This window comes from Brachyhypopomus gauderio, chromosome 8, assembly GCF_052324685.1.
Source record: "Brachyhypopomus gauderio isolate BG-103 chromosome 8, BGAUD_0.2, whole genome shotgun sequence".
Taxonomy (NCBI): domain Eukaryota; kingdom Metazoa; phylum Chordata; class Actinopteri; order Gymnotiformes; family Hypopomidae; genus Brachyhypopomus; species Brachyhypopomus gauderio.
In genome coordinates, this window is record NC_135218.1 from 8,645,894 (window position 1) to 8,667,580 (window position 21,687).

General features: G+C 45.5%; 1 protein-coding gene across 5 annotated transcripts; it reads right to left on the minus strand.

The window, feature by feature from the left end:
- Positions 1 to 124: 124 nt before the first annotated feature.
- Positions 125 to 21,088, minus strand: phc2b (polyhomeotic homolog 2b (Drosophila)). Of its 5 annotated transcripts, none has more exons than XM_077014215.1 (15): positions 20,954 to 21,088; positions 13,385 to 13,694; positions 10,713 to 10,871; positions 10,455 to 10,532; positions 10,084 to 10,245; positions 9,724 to 9,873; positions 9,349 to 9,634; positions 5,231 to 5,595; positions 4,962 to 5,127; positions 3,175 to 3,380; positions 2,735 to 2,879; positions 2,509 to 2,635; positions 2,290 to 2,410; positions 1,729 to 2,005; positions 125 to 1,554 (listed from the first exon to the last, which is right to left on the minus strand). In XM_077014215.1, exons 2-15 carry the CDS (start codon positions 13,631 to 13,633, stop codon positions 1,400 to 1,402), a joined length of 2,646 nt encoding a protein of 881 aa, XP_076870330.1. In that variant the 5' UTR covers positions 13,634 to 13,694; positions 20,954 to 21,088; the 3' UTR covers positions 125 to 1,399. The 5 variants fall into 5 exon arrangements, with proteins under 5 accessions (XP_076870330.1, XP_076870329.1, XP_076870328.1 ...); XM_077014214.1 differs by lacking the exon at positions 20,954 to 21,088 and adding an exon at positions 16,577 to 16,732 and having other exon boundaries at positions 10,084 to 10,158; XM_077014213.1 differs by lacking the exon at positions 20,954 to 21,088 and adding an exon at positions 16,577 to 16,732 and having other exon boundaries at positions 10,084 to 10,161.
- Positions 21,089 to 21,687: the final 599 nt, after the last annotated feature.

Below are 21,687 nucleotides of genomic sequence, written 5' to 3' on the forward strand. Positions count from 1 at the left end.
CTACATAATCCAGATGTGTATATACCCACATAACCTACATAATCCAGATGTGTATATACCCACATAACCTACATAATCCAGATAGGTACATACCCACATACATCAAGAAAACTTTGAGTAAAAATGAAGTGAAAGTGTTTCATTTAAAAATGTTATATTACAAATTTGAATTCATTTGATAAATACAGGCATTTCACAAAGCATACCCAACAAAACACAAAACATGATCACAATCCTCTAACAACATACACTGACAAACCCTGGAACATGTTAACCACTTTTCATCATTCTGAATTCCCAAAGAAACACAGGATATTACTGACTGAGGGTGTTTGAGCTTTTTGTACTGGTGCAACTTGATGCAAAAGGACTCTTATGTATGATCCAATAAAAACATTGCTGAAAGGAAATACCCAAAGGCCTTCCATCGTAAAGGTTTTAATACTAATTTTACAGTTACAAATCTGATTCAAAATAGTGCCTAAATTGAGTTTTAATTCCTGATTCCTTTCATACACATTTTTTTGTAGTTTTCATTTTTTGTGGTTCACACACACACACACACGCACACGCACACACACACGCACACACACACGCACACACACACACACACACACACACGCACACACACACACGCACATGCTGAATGAATAAATTACTTAAACATAATTATGACAAAAAATAAACATGTACAAAAAGACCCAAATCATTTTTGATATCAGCAATAATATGTAATTGAAATGGAAAAAGGAAGCTGGGGTTAAGATATAAAAAGATAATAGAACTTCTTCTGACGTCGGTACAGCTCACGTTGCTGTGTTAACATGCTCGGGTCGGTTCTGGAAGTTTAAATCTCAGTCCATTTGTAAGTCCCACGCCAGTGTCACCTTCACACGTGTCACCTGCAGATGTACCCTAGTTACTGTAAGGACACTGATTCCAGTGCCTTAGCCTTAGTCTTATTTGTGCTGTTCTTCATAGGTAGTTCATGGGCACCGTTATTTATGTTTTGTTCTCTTTTTTGAGAAAGTATAGTTTGAGCTGCAGTGTTTCCCTTCACTGCTCAACCTTGAGGATGTCTGGTTTAAGTTGCAGCCAACGTATATACTGTGCCAGGAGGGAGATTAAAAAACTGTAGTGCATTTGTTTTAATTAGGTCAAGCTTAGAGGACCATAGAAGAACACACACACACACACACACACACACACACACACACACACACACACACACACACACACACACACACACACACGCACACACACACGCACACGCACACGCACACGCACACGCACACATAGACACACACACACACACGCATGCACACACACATACACACACACGCGCGCGCACACACACACAGACACACACACAGACACACACACAAACCATCTGCTGTGGTTAGGAATCTTTGAGCATATTAATGCGAGCAAAGATCTTGAGTGCTGGACCTAATTTGATGTTCATGGCACTCATTAGATGATCCTCCTTCAGCAGCAACATGGCCTGTCCGTCAATCTCCTGAGAACGGAACTCATCTGCAATTTCTTGGCAACCTGTCATATTCGTGGCGACAAGCAACAAGTATATAAGTTAAGACATAAACAACTGAAACATTCTTTACTGAAAACATTGGACACTGTAAGTCCAAAATGTGTTACTATTACCTATCTATGAACTATAACAAATTTAACATGAATTGATGATAAAAAGCTCGGGAAGCCACTGACCTGGAAGTGATCGGATGAACTCAAATACTTCCTGTACATTCCAGTTGGTGGGGTCACATGGCAGGAAGTGTTGGCTGAGAAGAGGAATCTCCTCCGGGTCAGGAGTAGGGACCCTTCGGGGCGGCGCCACAGGGCCCGAGCTGGCTGCAGACAGAGGGGATGGGGGCTCCTCGTAGCTGGAAATGTCTGAGCAGGGGCTGGACTCCCCCTGACTGGGCTGGGAGGGCAGTGGGGAGGACACAGCCTCCCCCTGAGACAGCTGAGGCCCAGACAGCCTCTGCAGGAACACACACACAATGATGCCTGTGAGGTGCCATTTTGGAGCAACACACCAAGATGGTATTATCACGAATCTTTAATGTCACAGCAAAAGACTATTAAGGTCTGTGTACAACTACCACACTTGTCAAAAGAGCTGCCCCAGAACACTGATTCAATTCGTAATAGAATATACTAAAGAGTACAGTGTGTTCAGGGTAAAACATAGGTAAAGTTAATCTCCAGCACATATGCGCTGAACTAAATGTAAACATGCGGTCACAGTGTCAGGAAGATTTAAACCTGTTTCTTGGCCTCAGTGCTTTGGCGACCTCGACTGTGTGACCTTCTCCTCCACCGATTGGCCGTTTTGGTCCTATCAGGGTGGAAGAGACCAATCCGCTTCGTGCACCCGACATTGTACCTGGTGAAGAGAAGTGGATGACAGGACCCAAGTCAGCAGCGACCTCTCTTGCGGTTGCTTGCCACCGCACCGAGGCTTTTAACGCCAGACCACTTTACCGTTTCGCACACACCACCGAGCAAAAGCGCTTGGAGCCTTTGAACTTGTAGGCGAAGTCGACCCAGCCGCACAGCTCGCACGTCAGCTTGGGCTCGTCCACCTCGTCCTCGGCCCGCCCCGCTGGCTCTGAGAGAGGCACGCATGTTGTTAGAGGCAGCGGCAAATCCCAGAACATGCTGGATGCTTTAGCAAACTGGACCTCACACGCGGAGGCATGTTTCCCACCTTGCTGCACTGGTTCTTCTGGTTCTGAGTCAGTGGTGTTGGGGGCGTTGCTGAGGGGCGTTTTCTCCGGGTCCGATGGCAACGGTTCTGCTTTCTTAAGGTTGTCAGTCTGAACTGGAGGCCTCTCGACCTGCAATGACGTGCTCTTTTACCCATCAGCACACAGGTGAAGAGGCAACAGGATTTCAGAACAGACTGTGAAGCCCCGTTCTGACAAGCATGCCAATGACATCTGAATGTAATTCACAACGATTTTACAATCACTGGCCACAAGAGGGCAGCGTGACATGCTCGATTCCCGGTCTTTTGGGTATTGCCCCACACTGGAGGCAGAGCTTGAGACGGCGCTTGTTTGTGCCTTCACTATAATCGTTGGCCTCGATCTCTGAGATCAGGACGCCGTTGATTTCGGCTCTCGGAGCACGGCGACGCACACTCACAGGGAACGGTTCCGCTCCCTCCTGGATGACGAAGCCCTCGATGACGTGCGTCAACACGTGGGGCTTCACGATGGCTTGAGGCGGTTTGCTTTCGCCATTCTGCGGCGTGCTGCCCGGTGTAGCTGGCGTCTCGCTGCTCTCGGTTCCTGAGGTCATGGCCGGCGTCACTCCGGTCCCTGGGGCGGCACACGAGGTCTCTGCAGGGCCTAAATGAGAATTCTGCACTGTACTTCTCTCCATAGGAACCTCACAACATCAGCATCAAACAAACAAACAAACAAACAAACAAACAAACGACAAGGCTATCGCAGCTGGTGTCATTAGTCGTCTTACAATTACAGATGTATAAATGATGACCAACACAGATAATAACTAGTCTGTGTTATGTCATTGACAGTTTCAGAATGGAAGAACACTGCAGTACACTCACACACACTTTTCCATCTCAGAGAAATAATATCCTGACACAAACCAAAACATTCAGCAACAGCATTGAATAAAAGGCCAATCTCATACAAAGCTTTAGCAGGATTACCCGGTTCTGTCTGAAAACAGGCGAGAAGTCTCATCCCATACTTTACGCTACAAGCTGCCGTGCGTGTGGCACTGTTCCCTAGGCGCCCGCGCTCTTCCTCCTCTCCTCTCCCTCGCTGAACACACTCTGCACCCTCGTTCATGGGAATCACACACTTCTGTTCTACATCACCACTCCACCCCTCACCCCCCCCCCCCCCCCCCCCCACCCTCCACCCCCGCCTTCTCCTTTGGCACCAGACTCCCCCTCCTGAAAGGAACACACCCATTACAACAAATCTGCTTCATAATGTGGGCGGAAGAAAACGACTGGATGTTTTTTTTCTTCTTCTGCAGCTGTGGTTGCAACACTGCCTGAACGACCAGTTTGATTTCTGAAAAGAATAAAGCCGTGTTTCGCTTTGGTCACGCATGGCTGCTCTTTCTAAATTGGGAGCTGACTGTCCTGTCACATTCCTGGCTCTGTCACACTCCTGGCTCAGACAGACGCAGGCGTTTATAGCCCAGATTATGTAGTGAATTAACAACCGACTTATAAGGTTCTGCTCATATTATCAGCTGAATCTTTAGATGTCTGTCTTATTTTTAGATCTGAAAGCGGTCTGTCTATTTTGAACAGTGGCTGTGTGTGTGTGTGTGTGTGTGTGTGTGTGTGTGTGTGTGTGTGTGTGTGTGTGTGTATGTGTGTGTATGTATATGTGTGTGTGTGTGTGTGTATGTGTGTGTGTATGTATATGTGTGTGTGTGTGTGTGTGTGTGTGTGTGTGTGTGTGTGTATGTGTATGTGTGTGTGTGTGTGTGTGTGTGTGTGTATGTATGTGTGTGTGTGTGTGTGTGTGTATGTGTATGTGTATGTGTGTGTGTGTGTGTGTGTGTGTGTGTGTTTCTTGAATAAACTATGAATCCAGGAAAGCACATGCTATTCTATAAAAGGGCTTTTGTGGCTTTCCATTTTCCACTTTAAAAGAGCATAAGGAGGGACTTTGGCCACTCGTTCTCTTACAGCTGGATGGAAAGTCTTCAGAGGAATCCCGAAAACTGAAGAAAAACTTGCTCTGGGTTTTTTTATTACAAAAGATATGAAGAAGGTTATCATAAGCACCTTCTTCACATTTGTCTTCAAGTATATTTCATCCAAGTATACACTAAACAAATGTCTTAGGCTGAGCGAGTCCCCACATTTAAGTCCCCACTTTACATTCTAGAAGTTCCTCGGTTTCTGTGAACCCAACGGAGGAGCAGGTCCACCTTACCTTGCGTTTGGCATGTGGCGGTGCCTGTGTCAGCTTTGGGAGGGTCTGGTGGGTCAGTGTCCTGGGATGGGGTAGATCTGGGGACCTGTGTACCCAACGGGGGGCAAATCTCCCTCATCACCAGAGATGTTGGCTTGTCCTTACTGTCCTGAGGATGTCTGGAGGCCTGAGTCAGAGAAGAGAAGAAGATGAGCAGAAGAAGCTAAGCTTAACGTTTGGTTTCCGTGTGTCCCAGTGGTTGGGTGAGTGCTACTGGAGCAGTAGCGTACCTGGCTATGTGCAGGCTGGATCTGCAGGTTGATGGCTGTTAGCTGGACGGGTTGAGGTTTGCTCTGGCCCAGGCCTGACTGAGCCCCATGCTGGCTCACAGTGGAGTGGAAGATGGTGGCCTGCTGGCTTGGGCCCGAACACTGGTTGTGCATTGGTGGTTTGGGCAGTACTGGGATGGGTCCCCCCACTGAAGGGCTCTGGGTGGAGCTCTGGAGGCCCTGGGATGCTGTTTGTGGGTGTGGCTGAATGGAGGCTGTCTGTAGTAATTGGGTCTGCATACGAGGAATCGGTGGAGCTTGGGGCTGAATGACAAACTGTTGTGGCTGCTGCTTGATGAGGGCTTGAGGTTGGATCTGAGCGTAAGCTGGTGTGAACACACATACACATATATGTCAAATTGTATCTTATTGTATATTATTACCAAGAGCTATTTGAGTTATTGCCTTGCATTACCTGAAAAGAATACAACAAACGCGCAATGAATGTAATATTTGAGTAGCGCATCGCAGACCTTATTTGGTTATTAATTTGATATTTAAATGTAAAAAACCAAAACACCAAAACTTTTGTTCAATCATTGAACATAGAGTGCAAATGTAACATATGAGTCACAGATGAAGACGGAGACACTTATCCAGCATCTACAATAGCATACGCCTTTGTTTTCTAAGACATAATTAGAACATTAATACAGTTTAACTGCCGTACTGGCAGTGGTTTCTGCAAATTATTTATACAAATATTCTGCATTATTCCTAAGATATTCTAAGATAAGAATTGCTAAAATATTTATACAAATATTCTGGGTTATTCCTATTCCTAAGTACTAAGACTTGAGAAAAGACTATGCCCACCTTTCACTATTCACATACACGGTTTGTAAAGATTCATCTGATGTGTGTATAATTCTACAACCATCCACACCCACTACCCCATTCATGCTGGCGAGGTTTTGATCATTATCTGTGTGGAAGATCCCTCTCCACAGGGCAGGGCAGGGAGTGTTGTGTTGCCGTGAGTGCACCCAGCGGTGTTCTTGGAGTTTCTACATGTGTCAGTGTCACTGCTGTGTGATGCACTGTTCAAAAGTACAGCAGCTCTGTGATCAGCAGCTCTAGTGAAGAGGAGATGTACCATGACTGACAGAAATGGTGCATAGAAACTTCAAAGAGTTCCTAATAAAGAAATGTTTCTAATGAGGTGTGTGGCGGATTAAATCTGTGTGTGTGCTAGAAAGGACATGTTTAAACAGACACGTGAATGTAAATGTCATTTCATTATATCACTCATTTGAGTATCGGAAACGTTGTCTGCTTTGTGATTTCCAGAGCTGTTATTGGAACAGTGAAACCCCCACGTTGCCTCTCTAAAATGTTCTGTTCTTCTGTATCGTCCAATCATCTGTATCATCTAGTGCTTGGAGCGTACCAAGTGTATCCAGAGAAACTGCATCAGAAACCAGATCTGTTTTGTGCTGTTAATAGTTGTGTAACTGCATGACTTGCTGGAAATTGTGTTAAACTATGTGGTTGGCACAACAAAAGTTCGTTCCCACCTCAGTACAAGGTGTCACTGGATTATGCTAACGGCTTAGTTCATTTGTAGTGCTAATGTGTAGCATGTGTGTGTGTGTGTGTGTGTGTGTGTGTGTGGAAAAGGAAGCGGGCGTTCTTCCACTGAATACTGGTTAAAAGAGGAGGGGCCTTCCTCCACTGAATATTGAACACCGAATACTGAATACTGAACACTGAATACTAGTTAAAAGTAGCAAAGCCCTGGGCCACTCTAACCCTCTCCTAATGACAAACATTAAAAACAAAGAATGTAGTTTTCTCTGTTCTTTACATGGTGTGGGATGGTAGATACTTTCCCTTCTATTTCTCTCTCTCTCTCTCTCTCTCTCTCTCTCTCTCACACACACACACACACACACACACGCGCATGCGCACACCCACACGCACACACACACGCACACACACACGCACACACACACGCACACATACACACACAAATTGAAGGAGCTGATGAGTTAATCCCTTTAGACTGCGAAACAGCTCTGGAAAACCCCAGACTTTCTGGCTTTGTGTTTTCAGCAAAACCACAGCAAACATTAGTTTATATCATGGATTACTTTGTGTGGTCATTGCATATATAATGTTAAGGAAACAAAAAGAATTGTTCTCTCTTTCTCTCTCTCTCTCTCTCTCACACACACACACACACACACACACACACACACACACACACAAACAAAATCCCTAATTGCATGCAGATTTTCTGTCCCCCTCCTTTTAACACTTTCTCTAATGTTCTCCTTCATTTTAAATTGTTGTTCCCATTTTAAATGTCACATCCACCCACTTACAGTACATAAATCATGTTAATGTATGCACACACACATCTGTATGTAATGCTGTTTGCTGCAGTAAGCACAGCACATATCACATATACCTGGCAACACACTGTAACTCTGCGAGTGTCTTCATGCTGTCCACTCTGCAGACCTAAAGAACATCTCTGCTCAGTGTGGACAAATAGACAGCCACACCTTTCAAAACGATTCAATGGATTCTGTGCAGTGTGGCAACTATGAAGGAAATGAGACTTTAGGCTCTGACTCAGTGGACTACTAACAGACAGCAAAACAGATTACCCAACCACTCTGCCCTGGGGGAGGTTAACGCCATGGCAACCCTACCTGCACACAACACCTGGTGCCTCTGTACCTGTACCTGTCGTCTACTGAGACTGCAAAACAAACACGACACACGGAGCCACTGATCTACAAGTGCACACGCCACCTTTTACAGCCACTGACTTACACAGTGCAGAGGTGTGTGTGTGTGTGTGTGTGTGTGTGTGTGTGTGTGTGTGTGTGTGTGTGTGTGCCTCTAATAATGTAGTAATGTAGTAGGATAGTAATGTAGTAATGTTGTGATGTAGTGATGCAATAATGTAGTAATGTAGTGATATAATGATGCAGTAATGTTGTGATGTAGTGATGCAGTAATGTAGTAATGTAGTGATATAATGATGCAGTAATGTTGTGATGTAGTGATGCAGTAATGTAGTAATGTAGTGATATAATGATGCAGTAATGTTGTGATGTAGTGATGCAGTAATGTAGTAATGTAGTGATATAATGATGCAGTAATGTTGTGATGTAGTGATGCAGTAATGTAGTAATGTAGTGATATAATGATGCAGTAATGTTGTGATGTAGTGATGCAGTAATGTAGTAATGTAGTGATATAATGATGCAGTAATGTTGTGATGTAGTGATGCAGTAATGTAGTAATGTAGTGATATAATGATGCAGTAATGTTGTGATGTAGTGATGCAGTAATGTAGTAATGTAGTGATATAATGATGCAGTAATGTTGTGATGTAGTGATGCAGTAATGTAGTAATGCAATCAGACTTCATGCTAAGCTCATTTTTTTTCAGTCTCACAGCACAAGGATTCAGGTGCAGGGAACCAGCTCATCAGTCCTAAGCCTAATCGAGTCTAAACCTAGTCCTAACTCTAGTCCACCAGCACTACGGTTTCTGTGGAGGGAGCCACTGCCTTTCTAGTCCCTTTGGAGTTTTTAGAAGTTCTTCAACTTCAAACTTCAACTTACCAATTTGTCATGGTGGTGTTGTCATGGCGGTGTTATGGTGATGTTATCATGGCGGTGTTGTTATGGCGGTGTTGTCATGGCATTTTCCAGTTATTTGACTTCCAGATCGCCCACAACAAAATGAAAACTGTAGTGTACCATGAGCTCCGCATCTTTTCAGTAGGTGAGCATCAACACATTACTGCTGGGTTTGGTCAGTATTACTACATAACCTAGATGACAAAGCACTTTTCTAAGATACACTATGTAAGAGTGTCTGCGAAATGCCAAAAATGCAAATTTCATTATGAATGTGAACACGAACGTGAACGTGAGCATAAACGTGAACGCGAGCGTGAACGCGAACGTGAGCATGAATGTGAACATGAGCGTGAACATGAGCGTGAACACGAATGTGAACGCGAGCATGAACGTGAACGTGAGCATAAACGTGACCGCGAACGTGAACGTGAGCACGAACGTGAACGTGAGCATGAAGGTAAACGTGAACGTACCTGGCGTGATGAGGCTATGGGAGGACGTCACGCTGCGGCTCATGTTCACCGCTTTGGCCTCCGTGTCCCCGCCGCTCTCTGCCTTCTTCGGCCCGTCCCCGCTGGCCGTGACGAGCGGCCCCTTCCCTGCACCGCTCCCCGACACCGAGGAGCCCTGGCTGGGATTCTTGATGAGTGGTGTGGGCTGGATGGAGACCGAGGTCTGCTTCAGGCTCAGGGCCTGCAGGCATGTGGACTGAGAGGAGGACGATGCCCCCTGCTGGCCACGCAGGGCAAGATTCTGCACCTAGGACAGATATTTTGTATCAAGTCTACTGAATTGGCTTTTCCATATGTATTGCGTGCAAGCTGGCAGGCGCGTATGCATGCGCGTACCTGTGCAGACGCAGACTGTGTGCTGCTGTTGGCACTGGTGTCTGACTGCAACGCAGTCACAGTGGCAGTGGGAGCAAGGATCAGTTGTGAAGACAGAGGAACCGCACGGCCCAGACTCCGAGCCACGTGCACCAAGTTGCTTTGCTGAGCCTGCAAACACACATTCAAACAATTACACTTTGTCCATTAAGACAGCACTTGATCCCGTTTCAGAGACCAAGCTTATATTGGTCAATTATGTCGAAGAATGAAGACTTTTACCTCAGATATTCGCCAAAAGCTATTTTTCGGGTCCTGGAATGTGAACGTGGCCCTGAACATATTCGTGTTAGTGTGTAATATATGCGTATGCAAGCTCACCATCTGAGCACGCAGGTACATCTGCGCTTGGCTGGCAGTGAGGGCGGGGCTTGAGGCGTTGCCTAGCAGCACCGCCTGCTGTGAGATTCCAGAAGGGGCAGGGTTTACACTCTGGGCGCGGCTTATTAACTGAGCAGTTGCGGGAGGTGCAGTTAAATTAATCTGATAGAGAGAACATCACACATACATACTATTGCGATCCACGCTCACATTGACCATTCACAAGCGTCAGTATAGGCTTAGTCTGCATTTGATAACGGCACAGAATGCCTACTTTAATGGAGTAGAATCGTGTGGTTTAATGAACACCATGAGTTTTTAGATGGAATTTTCCGGACAAATGTAGCGTGTTGGGCTTCATGGAGTCTCACCGTAGTCTGTGATGCTCCAGTCTGCGTGGATGAGGTCCCGTTCTGGGAGGAGCTTTGCCTCCCAGCAGCTATACTGGCCTGAGAGAGAGAGAGAGAGAGAGAGAGAGAGAGAAAGATAGAGAGGTGGAGAAAGAGAAAAATAGAGGTACTGTATATGGCATAAGAAGCACAGTGTGGCTGAATGTGGAAATGGGAGGCATGCATACAGTCCACACACTGCACACACACACACACACAGTCCACACACTGCACACACACCTGCTGCACTGCGGCCAGGCTCTGCAGCTGCGCTGTGCTCAGGTGCTGTTGTTGCAGGGCTGCTGTCTGCAGCATCAGGTGCTGCTGTTGGGCCGCGTACATCTGCTGCAGGTACTGGGCCGCCGTGCTGGGCTGTCGGTGCAGGGCCTGCTGGATCACCTGCAGGACACACACATGCCACAAGGTGGCGACGACGAGCGCTCACTGGACACGTGGGACAGAAGGGATAAGACTACCTTCCAGCTGCTGACAGATTCTCCTAGTAATTTGACCATTAAAGAGGATGCCTGCACCATCAACATTTCTTGTGAGTCTCTGGATCTGGACCCGTTAGTGTTTATCGCCCTCTTGTGGTCAACAAAGGGAACAACTGAAGAATTCCAGAAGATGCTGAAGGGAAACCTGATCCGTGAGATCGAGTTGCATTAGATCCTTTTACTCCTTTCCACTTCCTGTATTTCTGAAGCATTCTTGAGCAAGGTAACGTGAATGTGCTCAAATGGATATACGCACGCGTGAGACAAACAGGGCTGCACTGTAGTCTGCTCTCACACCATGAACATGGACACATGCAGAGACATGAACCTACACACCTACACACTGGCACAGAGATTATGACCGTATCAACGCAGCTGCATAATCAAAATGTCACCATGTTTAATTAAACAAGGACTCCTAAGGTGTTATACTGAAAACTCTTAAATTAATGTTACAGTAAATGCTCAGTGGTAAACTTGAGTCAGTGAATTAAGTTATCTGATGAACTGCCGTTTCCTAGGACTAGCTAAGCCATTACAGAAGATGGAGCAAACCTGCTGAAGCCACTGTGATCGTCCCCAAACTTACAGCGTTGGGGACAGTCATGGCAACATCTTCCCCCTCAACCACGTCTGTCCTGCCGCTCTCCTCCACAGACCTTAGTCCTGAACCTGAGTACTGAACCTGAGTACTGAACCTCTTTCCTCTATGACCGGTGGCTCCTCCCCACGCCTGCTCCCGGCCCCTCCCCTTGCCTCAGCTTTCACGCCGGACTGGCCTTTGCCGAACAGTTGCTAGGCAACGGCTGGATGAGACTCCGACCACAGCTCCAGGTCGGTGTACAGCGGGGCGTGTCCAGAGCAGACTGCTTTCTTCAGATGTTCAGAGCACGCGGTTGTGTATAGTGTGTATAGTTGTGTGAGCGTGTGGCACTCACATCTCTAATGTACACCTAGTTGTTCTGAAAGGCTATCCGAACAGCGAACTCTCTCGTGGTTTTCAAACACAGACTGAAGACCCATCTCTTTGTAAAGCACTTATAAGCACTAATCTACTGAAGCATTGGTATAAATCGTAATTGCACTTTATCTCTGGGAACACTTGCTAATGTAGTCTTGTAGGTATTTCAGTCTTGCTAGGTATTGCTCTGTGTCTAATCTTATATTTTGTTGTCTTCTTTCTAGGTATCAGCACTGGCAACTGTTTATGGCAGTGCTTGAGCTTGAGTAGTTTGGACTTAAACCTGTTTATACTAGATAGAGATGCATCTTCTGACTAAACACTTAGCACTTTTGTAAGTCGCTCTGGATAAGAGCGTCTGCTAAATGCCGTAAATGTAAATGTAAATGTAAAGTGCAATTAAGCAATGAGAGTGAATATAGACAATATATGGCTGTATAAAATTTATGCAAAATTTTGATTTTTTTTATTTTTGTTCTGCCAATGCTATTATTTTTCATTATGTAAAATAATTAATCATCTTTAGTAAATTATTTTGGATAAGTTGTATGGCTGGCCCACCACATTCATGGCTGTAGTCAAGACCACAGCGTCACTGGATGCAAAATCCAGTCCTTAACAAATGCCACAGCACAATTGGTCTGCCTGTAAGGTCAAATGTCAGGGCTGTTGCAGATTAGAAGGCAGGGGTGGTGCTGAATGGAAACCTTGGCAACCAGATCATCAAAGTCATCTGTAAATGCTTGCAAATGCTCTTTATGCCATTATAATGAAGCACTCCAGCTGGGCCTGTTCACACGCTACACACCCTGGTGGAGTTGGGGGGCCCAGCAACTACACAAACTGTGGCTGACATGAAGTGAAAAAGTAGTGAGAAGAAAGTTATTTGCAGGTTTGAAGCAGGTTTGAACTCAAAGCCTGTGCTATGGTTCTCTTTGGGACATCAGCCCGGGGAGATTATTATTTTTTTGGTTGGATGCATTTCTTAGAGTTGACCAGTAGGTGGAGGCATAGTCAAATTACTGAGACTGGCTTTGGTAGTTCTCATTGAGACTGGCTCAGTATTCTTGGGAGACTTGCTAGGTTTGTATGAGTTGAGCATTAGTCTGTTAGTGTTACCTTTTTCCATAGTGTTTGATCATGAATTGTTTTACAATGTTTAATTATTTTATCATTTTACCTTCTATGGTTTAAATTGTTTCAAAGCATACTGTTGCGATTTTGTATAACCTGTGCGTATGAGTGGCATGCATGTGTGTGAATGTACATGCAACTCAAAGTGCCTGTAATTACAGTAGGAAACTCCTTATGTGTGTGTGTGTGTGCACAGACATCTGTACATGTGTACTTGTGAGTTTGTGTTTGCCTGTATGTGTGTGTTTGCCTGTGTGTGTGTGTGTGTGTGTGTGTGTGTGTGTGTGTGTGTGTGTGTGTGTGTGTGTGTGTGTCTATACCTGTACAGTCTGTCGGTCAGGTATCCCACTATACACTGATATCTGTGGCACAGTCTGTCTGCCACTGCTGGTGCTGACGGTGGAGCTGACATTGCTGCTGGGGATGGTGAGGGTGGAGGGGGTGTTGGAGGTGTTGGGGGTGGAGGGGGTGTTGGAGGTGCTGCTGGTGGGAGGGGTACTGGTGATGGAGGAGCTGGACATGCTGGTGTTGCCGGCACTGGAGGCAGGAGGGCCCTGCTCACCCTCCATGGTGCCACCACGACGCCTCACCTTTGACCCACGACTGCCCCGCTGACACACTCGACGCAAGCTAGAGAGAGAGAAAGAGAGAGAGAGAGAGAGAGAGAGAGAGAGAGAGAGAGAGAGAGAGAGAGAGAGAGAGAGAGAGAGTGAGAAAGTCTGTTTGAAATTCACAAGGAGAACACTGTTATCTCACTGTAACATTAACAATGACAATGTTGTTAGCAACATGCTAAAAGGAACTGAAGTGCTCAAGTGTGGAATTGTGGATAGGTACCATGGATACTCTACCAGGTAGACACTAGTCTTATTTCAATCATAAAATAATATGAAAATATGAATGAATAAAAAAATGCTACATTTCTGTTTCAACTTTGTTTATGAGCTGATTTTTCCCCCTAGTATTTCAATTTAAAGAGTTTCAAATAAGACTGCAGGTCACACATATAAAGGTTCCATACATTTCACATGTTTAAATATACAAGTCGCTGTAGCATTAATGAATTATCGGTCCTGGGACAGTTCAACAATACTGAACTTGGACCGATAATTTCCAGAAGATTCACTCATCACTCTGTTTACATATCAAATCAGGTAAAACAAACATCTACTTGCACCATGCAGTAGAGACAGGACCTTCTCCGACTGACTCTCTTCCGCCAGTCATAACAAACTCTGGCGAAAAGCAGACTGCTGCCTGACAACGATGCACTGTGCAGTGTACGTGAAGTGGTGAATAGGTAAGAGAGGGACAGACAGGGTCTTCACATAGCAGGTCTGATCTCAAGCCGCAGTCCTGGAGGAAATGTCTGATTATTTTGTGCCTTCTCTTCTGATTAAATGGCATAACCACATTATTGGCACGTTATACGCTTTTGTTTGTATTTGTTTTTCCCAGAAAAAGCTAATGCCAAGAACTGCACTTCGGGTGATGTTTTGGTCTGAAGTCTCATGTTACAGTTCAGCAGGAGAGTTCCTCTAATGCTGCCTCCAAACCACGGAGCACGTGGTTCAGCTTTCCGAGAACAAACAGATCGTTCCATCTCTCTGTGCTTTTGGAATTCAGGTTGGAGGAGCTTGCCATTTTGAGTCATGATTGTGTTAGCATGTAGATGCCTGTGTTTGTGCTAGAGACAAGGAAAACAGACCTGTCACTAGAGACAAGGAAAACAGACCTGTCACTAGAGACAAGGAAAACAGACCTGTCACTAGAAATGCACTGATGGGGAGATATTTCAAAGTCACTCTCATCATTCTAACAATAGGCATATAATCATAGCTAATCACAAGTAATGGATGGCAAGTAGCCACTTGAAGTGAAGAGTCATCTATCTTAAAACGCACAAAACAAATTTACGCACGCACGCACACACACACACACACACACACACACACACACACACACACACACACACACACACTCTTATACGTGTGCAAACACACCCATACACACACACACACACACACACATACACACACACTCATACACGTGCAAACACACCCTTACACACACACACACACACACACACACACACACACACACACACACACACACACACACACACACACACACACACACACACACAGTGTGTACAGGCTTAGCTTAGTTAATATAATTGTGAATGTCCCCCTCTTGGACTGAGGCCCAGGTGCAGAGGTTAAGAGAATTAGGAAATGTAGAGAGAGAGAGAGAGAGAGAGAGAGAGAGAGAGAGAGAGAGAGAGAGAGAGAGAGAGAGAGAGAGAGAGAGAGAGAGGTGGAGAGCACTGACTGCTTCAGTTCATCAGTTCACACTCACAAGCTGTAAACACTACAACTGTAGTATTGTAGTATTGTAGTACCTCCACCACACCTCCACCCAGCCTCCCTTACACTCTCATTCTTTCAATACTTTTTCTGCCCAGATAAAATAAATGAAAATCCCTATACGCTGTCTAAGTGGGACATCAAATGAGACAGTATCCGTGTATCCACGTCCCCACAGACAATCTCTCAACCTACAAGGAGTTAATGAATATTTGGCACAGTAATTAGTTATTCTAAATATAAGCTGGAATTCAATATTACACACTGATGAAAATGCATGAGGGAAATTAACTCAAGATGATTTGAATTGTATTGCTATGAAATAAGGAGCGATTCTTAGATGAGAAAGCTGCAATGACATTTAGACCATTCTGTCTACCAACTCTTCTTCAGTATGGTAACAGAGTGACATTTGGTTTTTATTAATAGTGATTTTATCTGTTTCCACCCTGATTTCATGTTTCCATTCTGATTATCTACACCATAATCAGAAGCGTTCCCAAAACTGTCTAAATTATTATCATCATCACCAACTCCATTATCACTGTCCGCATCGTATGCGTAAACTAATTTTAAACAACTAATTCTCTAAGCGTGCATACGATATTGCTCAAGGCTACAGTCTAATAAAATCTACAATAATACAGTAATAAATAAAATCACACGCATCAAAGAAACCCAGAGCACGCACACCCATGAATAGCTCAACACAGAATACTGAGCCGCGTGTTACAATCGGCATTCACGCATGTGCGCAGCGAGCTGTCACGGTGGGTCTAGCTCCACGATTTCCTCCCCTGGTTCTGGGTTCACACCATCCGCGCACAGCACGCCCCACGCAACACCGGTACCGCATGGCAACAGCTGAACCCGGGGCACGAGAGACCGTGCAGACATAGAGGAGCGTGTGGGATCTGACGGGATGCAGAGTGAAAAACAGAGATGCGTTTAAAATACATGCACCACTGAATGTTTGGGGACAGATGCACAGATGCACGGAGGGGGAGAACAGAAATCTCAATGTTTGGAAAGCTGAGAGAGCGCAGGATGCAAAGAGCGAAAATAAACAGATGCATATTTGACACAGACGTCTAGGTGAGCCGGAGAGAGACGGAACGCGGCGGTGAGACAAAGCCCGGCTCCTACCTCCTGTGTGGGGCTGCACGGGATCCAGTCGTCCCCGTGGTGAGCCCCATCCCCCGGGACCCTGTCGCTTCTTTGTCTGGCGCGCGTGTGTGTGAGAGCGTGCGCGCGCGCGTGTATCCCCGTTCAGCCTCCTCGCAGAGTGCATCCGCCGTCCCAGCCAGCTCGCGCTCTCTCCCGTGCGCACGAGCGCACGAACACGCCAGCCTGCCTCTTTCCTCCCTGATTATGTGGTTTCCTAGCGACAGCCAACTGGGGGTGCCTTTCGGAATCCCAATCCAGAGACACGTCCTGATTGGACCATCCGAGCTCTTCTAATGAGGACGATAGTAATGAGGTTTTAAATCCTCTTTCATAACTATCACCAACTCTTTTTTAACAGAATATTTATCGGAACCAGTGAAAGATTGCGTTTTTGTTTGTGCTTTTTGTTCTGAAGAAATGTCACGACCATGTTATTAGCTTTATTGATTGTCATTTTCACCAAAAAAAAAGCTCTGACATTCACTATTCTGTCTGAATGCACATTTTATTTTACATATAAACCCGGAGATTTATTATTTAGTTATTAATATCAAACATGAGAAACTACTGTGAAATGCTCTACATGAAAACTACATGAAAACTGATATGAAATATTGATAGTTACAAGAGAGCAGTAAGTCTGGACCTGGACCCACTGGTACATCTTTGGAGTGTAAGGAGTTACTCTGATGGACTATAATGTAGAGAGGAGGACAGGCAGTAACTAAAACAAGAAATCTGAAGATGAAACTCCATTAAGGATGGCGAGGGAAATAAGGGTGTTCTTAATTGCTCTACCTAATGAGGACTCCTCTTGCTAATCGGCATAGCCATAATATTTGTAGTAAATGATTTCCACAGTAACATGCGATGACAAATGGCTAATTGTATCTTTGACCACTCCACAACCAGTATAACACCTTGCAACACTCAGAATAAAAATACAAGAGGGTTTGCCTAGTTTCTGTGGAGTAAATTGGATGCTAAATTGAGCCACTTATTCTCTCCTGGTAGCATCTGATAGAAGCCGTGGCTGGTGAAATGGGTTTCCCTTGTATGTGAGTCAAATATCATATTGATTGCAGTCAGGCAGGCATGAACGTCACTGATTGTACTTCAGCTATTAGCATATAGATTAGCTGTTGGTGGGGGCATGAGAATAAATTATAACAGAATGTGTAGAAAGGATAATGGAGAGAGGGAGAGGCTGGAAGAAAAGGCAGAGTGAAAGAAATGAGGAGAAACAGGGGTATAGAAAAGGAGAGAGAAAGAGAAGGTAGTAACACATGCAGAATAGGATAGATTAGGTGGAAAAGGATAATAGGAAAATAAGGAAAATATGCTATTAATATTTTAGCCAGTTACTGAAACCGAGAGTCAAATGAAATTAACTAAATGTACGCAACGAGCAAGGAAAGAGTGATGGAGAACGGATGGTAAAGAATGGGAGGGAGAGACAACAAGAGAGTGGAAGGGGAGAGAGAGAAAGATGGAAAGGTAGAATACTCTCAAGGAGTGGGGGGATGAAGAGAGGAGACATGGAGACAGTGAAATGAGGCGGTGGCGTGAGCTGCATGTGGGGGAGTGCTGTCTGTCTGCTCTGGGTTTGATCCACATTAGCTACCCACTCAGCCAGGCAGCGGCGACTGAGTGGGGGCAGGGACGGACAGACATGGGAGGAGAGAGGGAGAAGAGCCTGATAGACACAACGCACCGGCCGTGGGCAGATGCTGACAGCAGGGCTTTGCAGCAGACTCCATCCCCAGGTCTGCACACCAGAGCTGAGGTAGCTCATTTATACCAAAGATGCAGTTCAAACCTACCACAACACGTTCTTGACCCGATGTGTGTTTTCCAGCAGACGCTGGCCTGCTGCTCTAGCAGGCTAATGTGAGAGTTGATCATTAGCTTAATGATGCTACTGCTTTTACCGCTGAGTGCATTGAATCTCTGCTTGGCAACTGTTTAGCCACTAAATGCACTGGGCTGGCTCTGCACCCCCCTCCCCCCGCAAGGACAGCCTCACAGGCCGCTACGCCTTTGAGGCACATCTTAAACTGCTGCTGATGGAAATATTCAGGCGCACGAGACATGTTGGATCACCCTACTATGCTAGCATCCCTTCCTGGACTTTTAAATGAGCAATGGCGTAATTAGGCAGCGACGTATATCCAGGGCAGGTGTCCTCCTAGCCCATACATTGCCCCAGGACCCCCTGAGGCTTAGCTAATTGGTATCCCTCCACTACTTCAGTCAGTAGGAGAGGACCACATGCAGGCGGAGATGTGTATTCCCCACTGACTGTGTGGGTCCTGCGGGAGATGAAGATCAATGCACAGAAGCTGGATGAGGAACCCATGAATAAAGTATACCATGGGTTGGGTGACTGCTCATTTTTATTAATAGGGATGAGATTATAACAGGCAATAATGAGCTCCACAGGACCCTAGAACATGATTTAAGGATTACATAGATGGGTGCAATTAAAAAAGTTGCAGTGATGGCCAAGGAAGGCTATATCACATTCAGAATCGCACATGTACAAACACATAGACACATAACATATATGCATCACGTGTAATATATTATGACTTTATATATTTTGTATTATTCTCATAGACGTGTGAATGTGTTTTAACTGCTCAATGCCCACCAACAATTTTCCACCAATCCCCCTGGCTCAGTTGTAATTTCTGAATATTTATTCTGATATTCCCAGTGCTGTCGTTTGTGGAACTTTATATGCAGACGTGCTTATTCCAGTCGGTTTTCCTTTTTAAAGCACGTTTGTCTGTTTAATGGATTCTGGTCAGCTGTTCTTATCGCTTGGGAGCGCGTGGTAGCCACGACGACGGCGCCGTGTTCTCACGTGCTGATGCCCACGCGCTGCAGCCGCGCGCACGCGCTACACGTCAGCTGTCGACAAGGCCCCGCTGCAGAATGTAAACACGGGCCCGGGAAAGCGGCGTGGGCAGGACGGCACGCGCCGAGCAGTGCACGCACGCGCGCGTGGACGCGCACGAACCCAGCAACCCATCGAGCCCGACGTTTGGACTTGTCTTGCTGACGCTCGGCTGCCGTGCGTTCAGGGAGAGATCATTCATGCATTTTTGATCTCCCTCTCTGTCTGTACGGATTGATTCAGACTTTGACCCTTGGACAAAAGAGACACTTGAACCTCTAATTCCTTCACGCGAACTACGGTTAGTACTGGTAGCAATTCCCTCTGCAATTAGCTGATAGCCTCTCTCCCCGAGAGAGGACCTCACGAGCCCAGCTCCGTTATTAGATAACAGCACTTCCACTGCAGACGTGGTGGGTGTATCCTCTCCTCATCCTCGTGTAGGACATAGGTCTGCTTTGGACCCTGTTAGAGCATTTGAGTCCATGATAACTGACATATTTTGCAACAATAAACACAAGGGGTAAGTGTAGGTAACTTAGTTGTAATCTGTAGAATGTGTTGGATTAGAATCTATTGGATCAGACGCAGAGCTAGGGGGGCCGTGGATAAGTTTGTAGATTAGGCAATTCCTGCTATAATAAAATGCAGAGTTGTTTTGAGGGCCTGGCATGGTTACTGCATGTTTGTAATTCTTTTCAAACTGCGCTGTAATTTGGCTGAAAACCCGCCTCGGCATGGCCAGAGAAAACCACACATTAAACACACACACACACACACACACACACACACACACACACACACACACACGCATGCATGCACGTACTCACACATGCATACACAGATTCACATTCAGATTGACCAGAGTATAGGGGTTTGGTGGACACAGTCATTTCAGTCTGCTTATGTAGAGGATTGGGGTCATCATGACCTCCTTCTGACCCCTCTCACACACACACACACACACACACACACACACACACAAGTCTTAAGTGAATCAAATTGAATTACAGCTTTCAGACATCTGAAGTTTACCTCATAATGTCCAAAAGGTTTTGCTGTCCTATTAATGATCAGTTTCTTAGGACACAGCATGCTCTGGAAACATCTGCCTATCCAGAACTCCTCTCTTTACATGAATTAAAATGCAGCACACAGAGCTCGGCTTTGAAAGCACACGCAAACCTACTCTACTACAGCAGCATGCCAGAAGTGGGTCAGTTCTACTACTGCCTCAGAGTCCACCAGAGTCTGTCAGAGCTGGGTCACTCACTCCTTTCAAAAGAGCATGCTGGCTCTTAGCGTGAAAACAAACACACACACACACACACACACACACACACACACACACACACACACACAAGCGCACGCAACACACTCCATGACTCCTCAAGAGCCAAGTTTAAGAAAATGAAAACTATAGCCTTGTAGGACAAAAAGCAAAACTAGCCTACCTTTAGCATAGGCCTTGTCTTCCCCCCTGGGTTTGATTTCTTCCTGATTTCCTGCTATCCTACACCATTTCTGGGCAGTGCTGTGTGCTGTGCACTCGCTACAAACCAGAGACAGGAGTAGGAGGGGGTTTGGGGGGGTTGAATCCACGCAGTAGATTCCAAGGGTCACATGATCAGATTCCAGCCAATCGTTGTTCACCGACTAGCACTATGGCCCGCCTATTACCCTGTCCCTCTTGTTCTATGCGGCTGTCAGTCCACTTGCACTGCTAGTCTGTGAAAATCACCATAGCAACACAAAAAGATTTAACCTTTCCATGTTTTTTATGGCGCCCTGCTTGAAACAGGCATGCCTAGATGGGATGCATTAAACAAGGGGAACTGAACAGCTCTGCTGGTAAACATACAACCAATATGCAAATAGGTAGTTTGACATTTAAATCAAGATATTTTTAAAGATACATTTTATGCATTTTGGTTTATTTCAGCCTTTTCTATCTTTCTCTGTGTTCAGTCTGTAAACATTTGAATAATAATAATAATAATAATAATAATAATAGTTGTTGTTGTAAACAGAAATTGCTTCCTGGATTATGTTTATCACACTGTAACTGGAGAACAGAAGTAATATTTCTTCCCTCAGCAAAACAGAAAAATAAATATGCTATGAGATCAACAGTCCAAAATAAAATGTTCCCAGGCCACCCGGATGGGGCATTAGTTCCACAAACGGC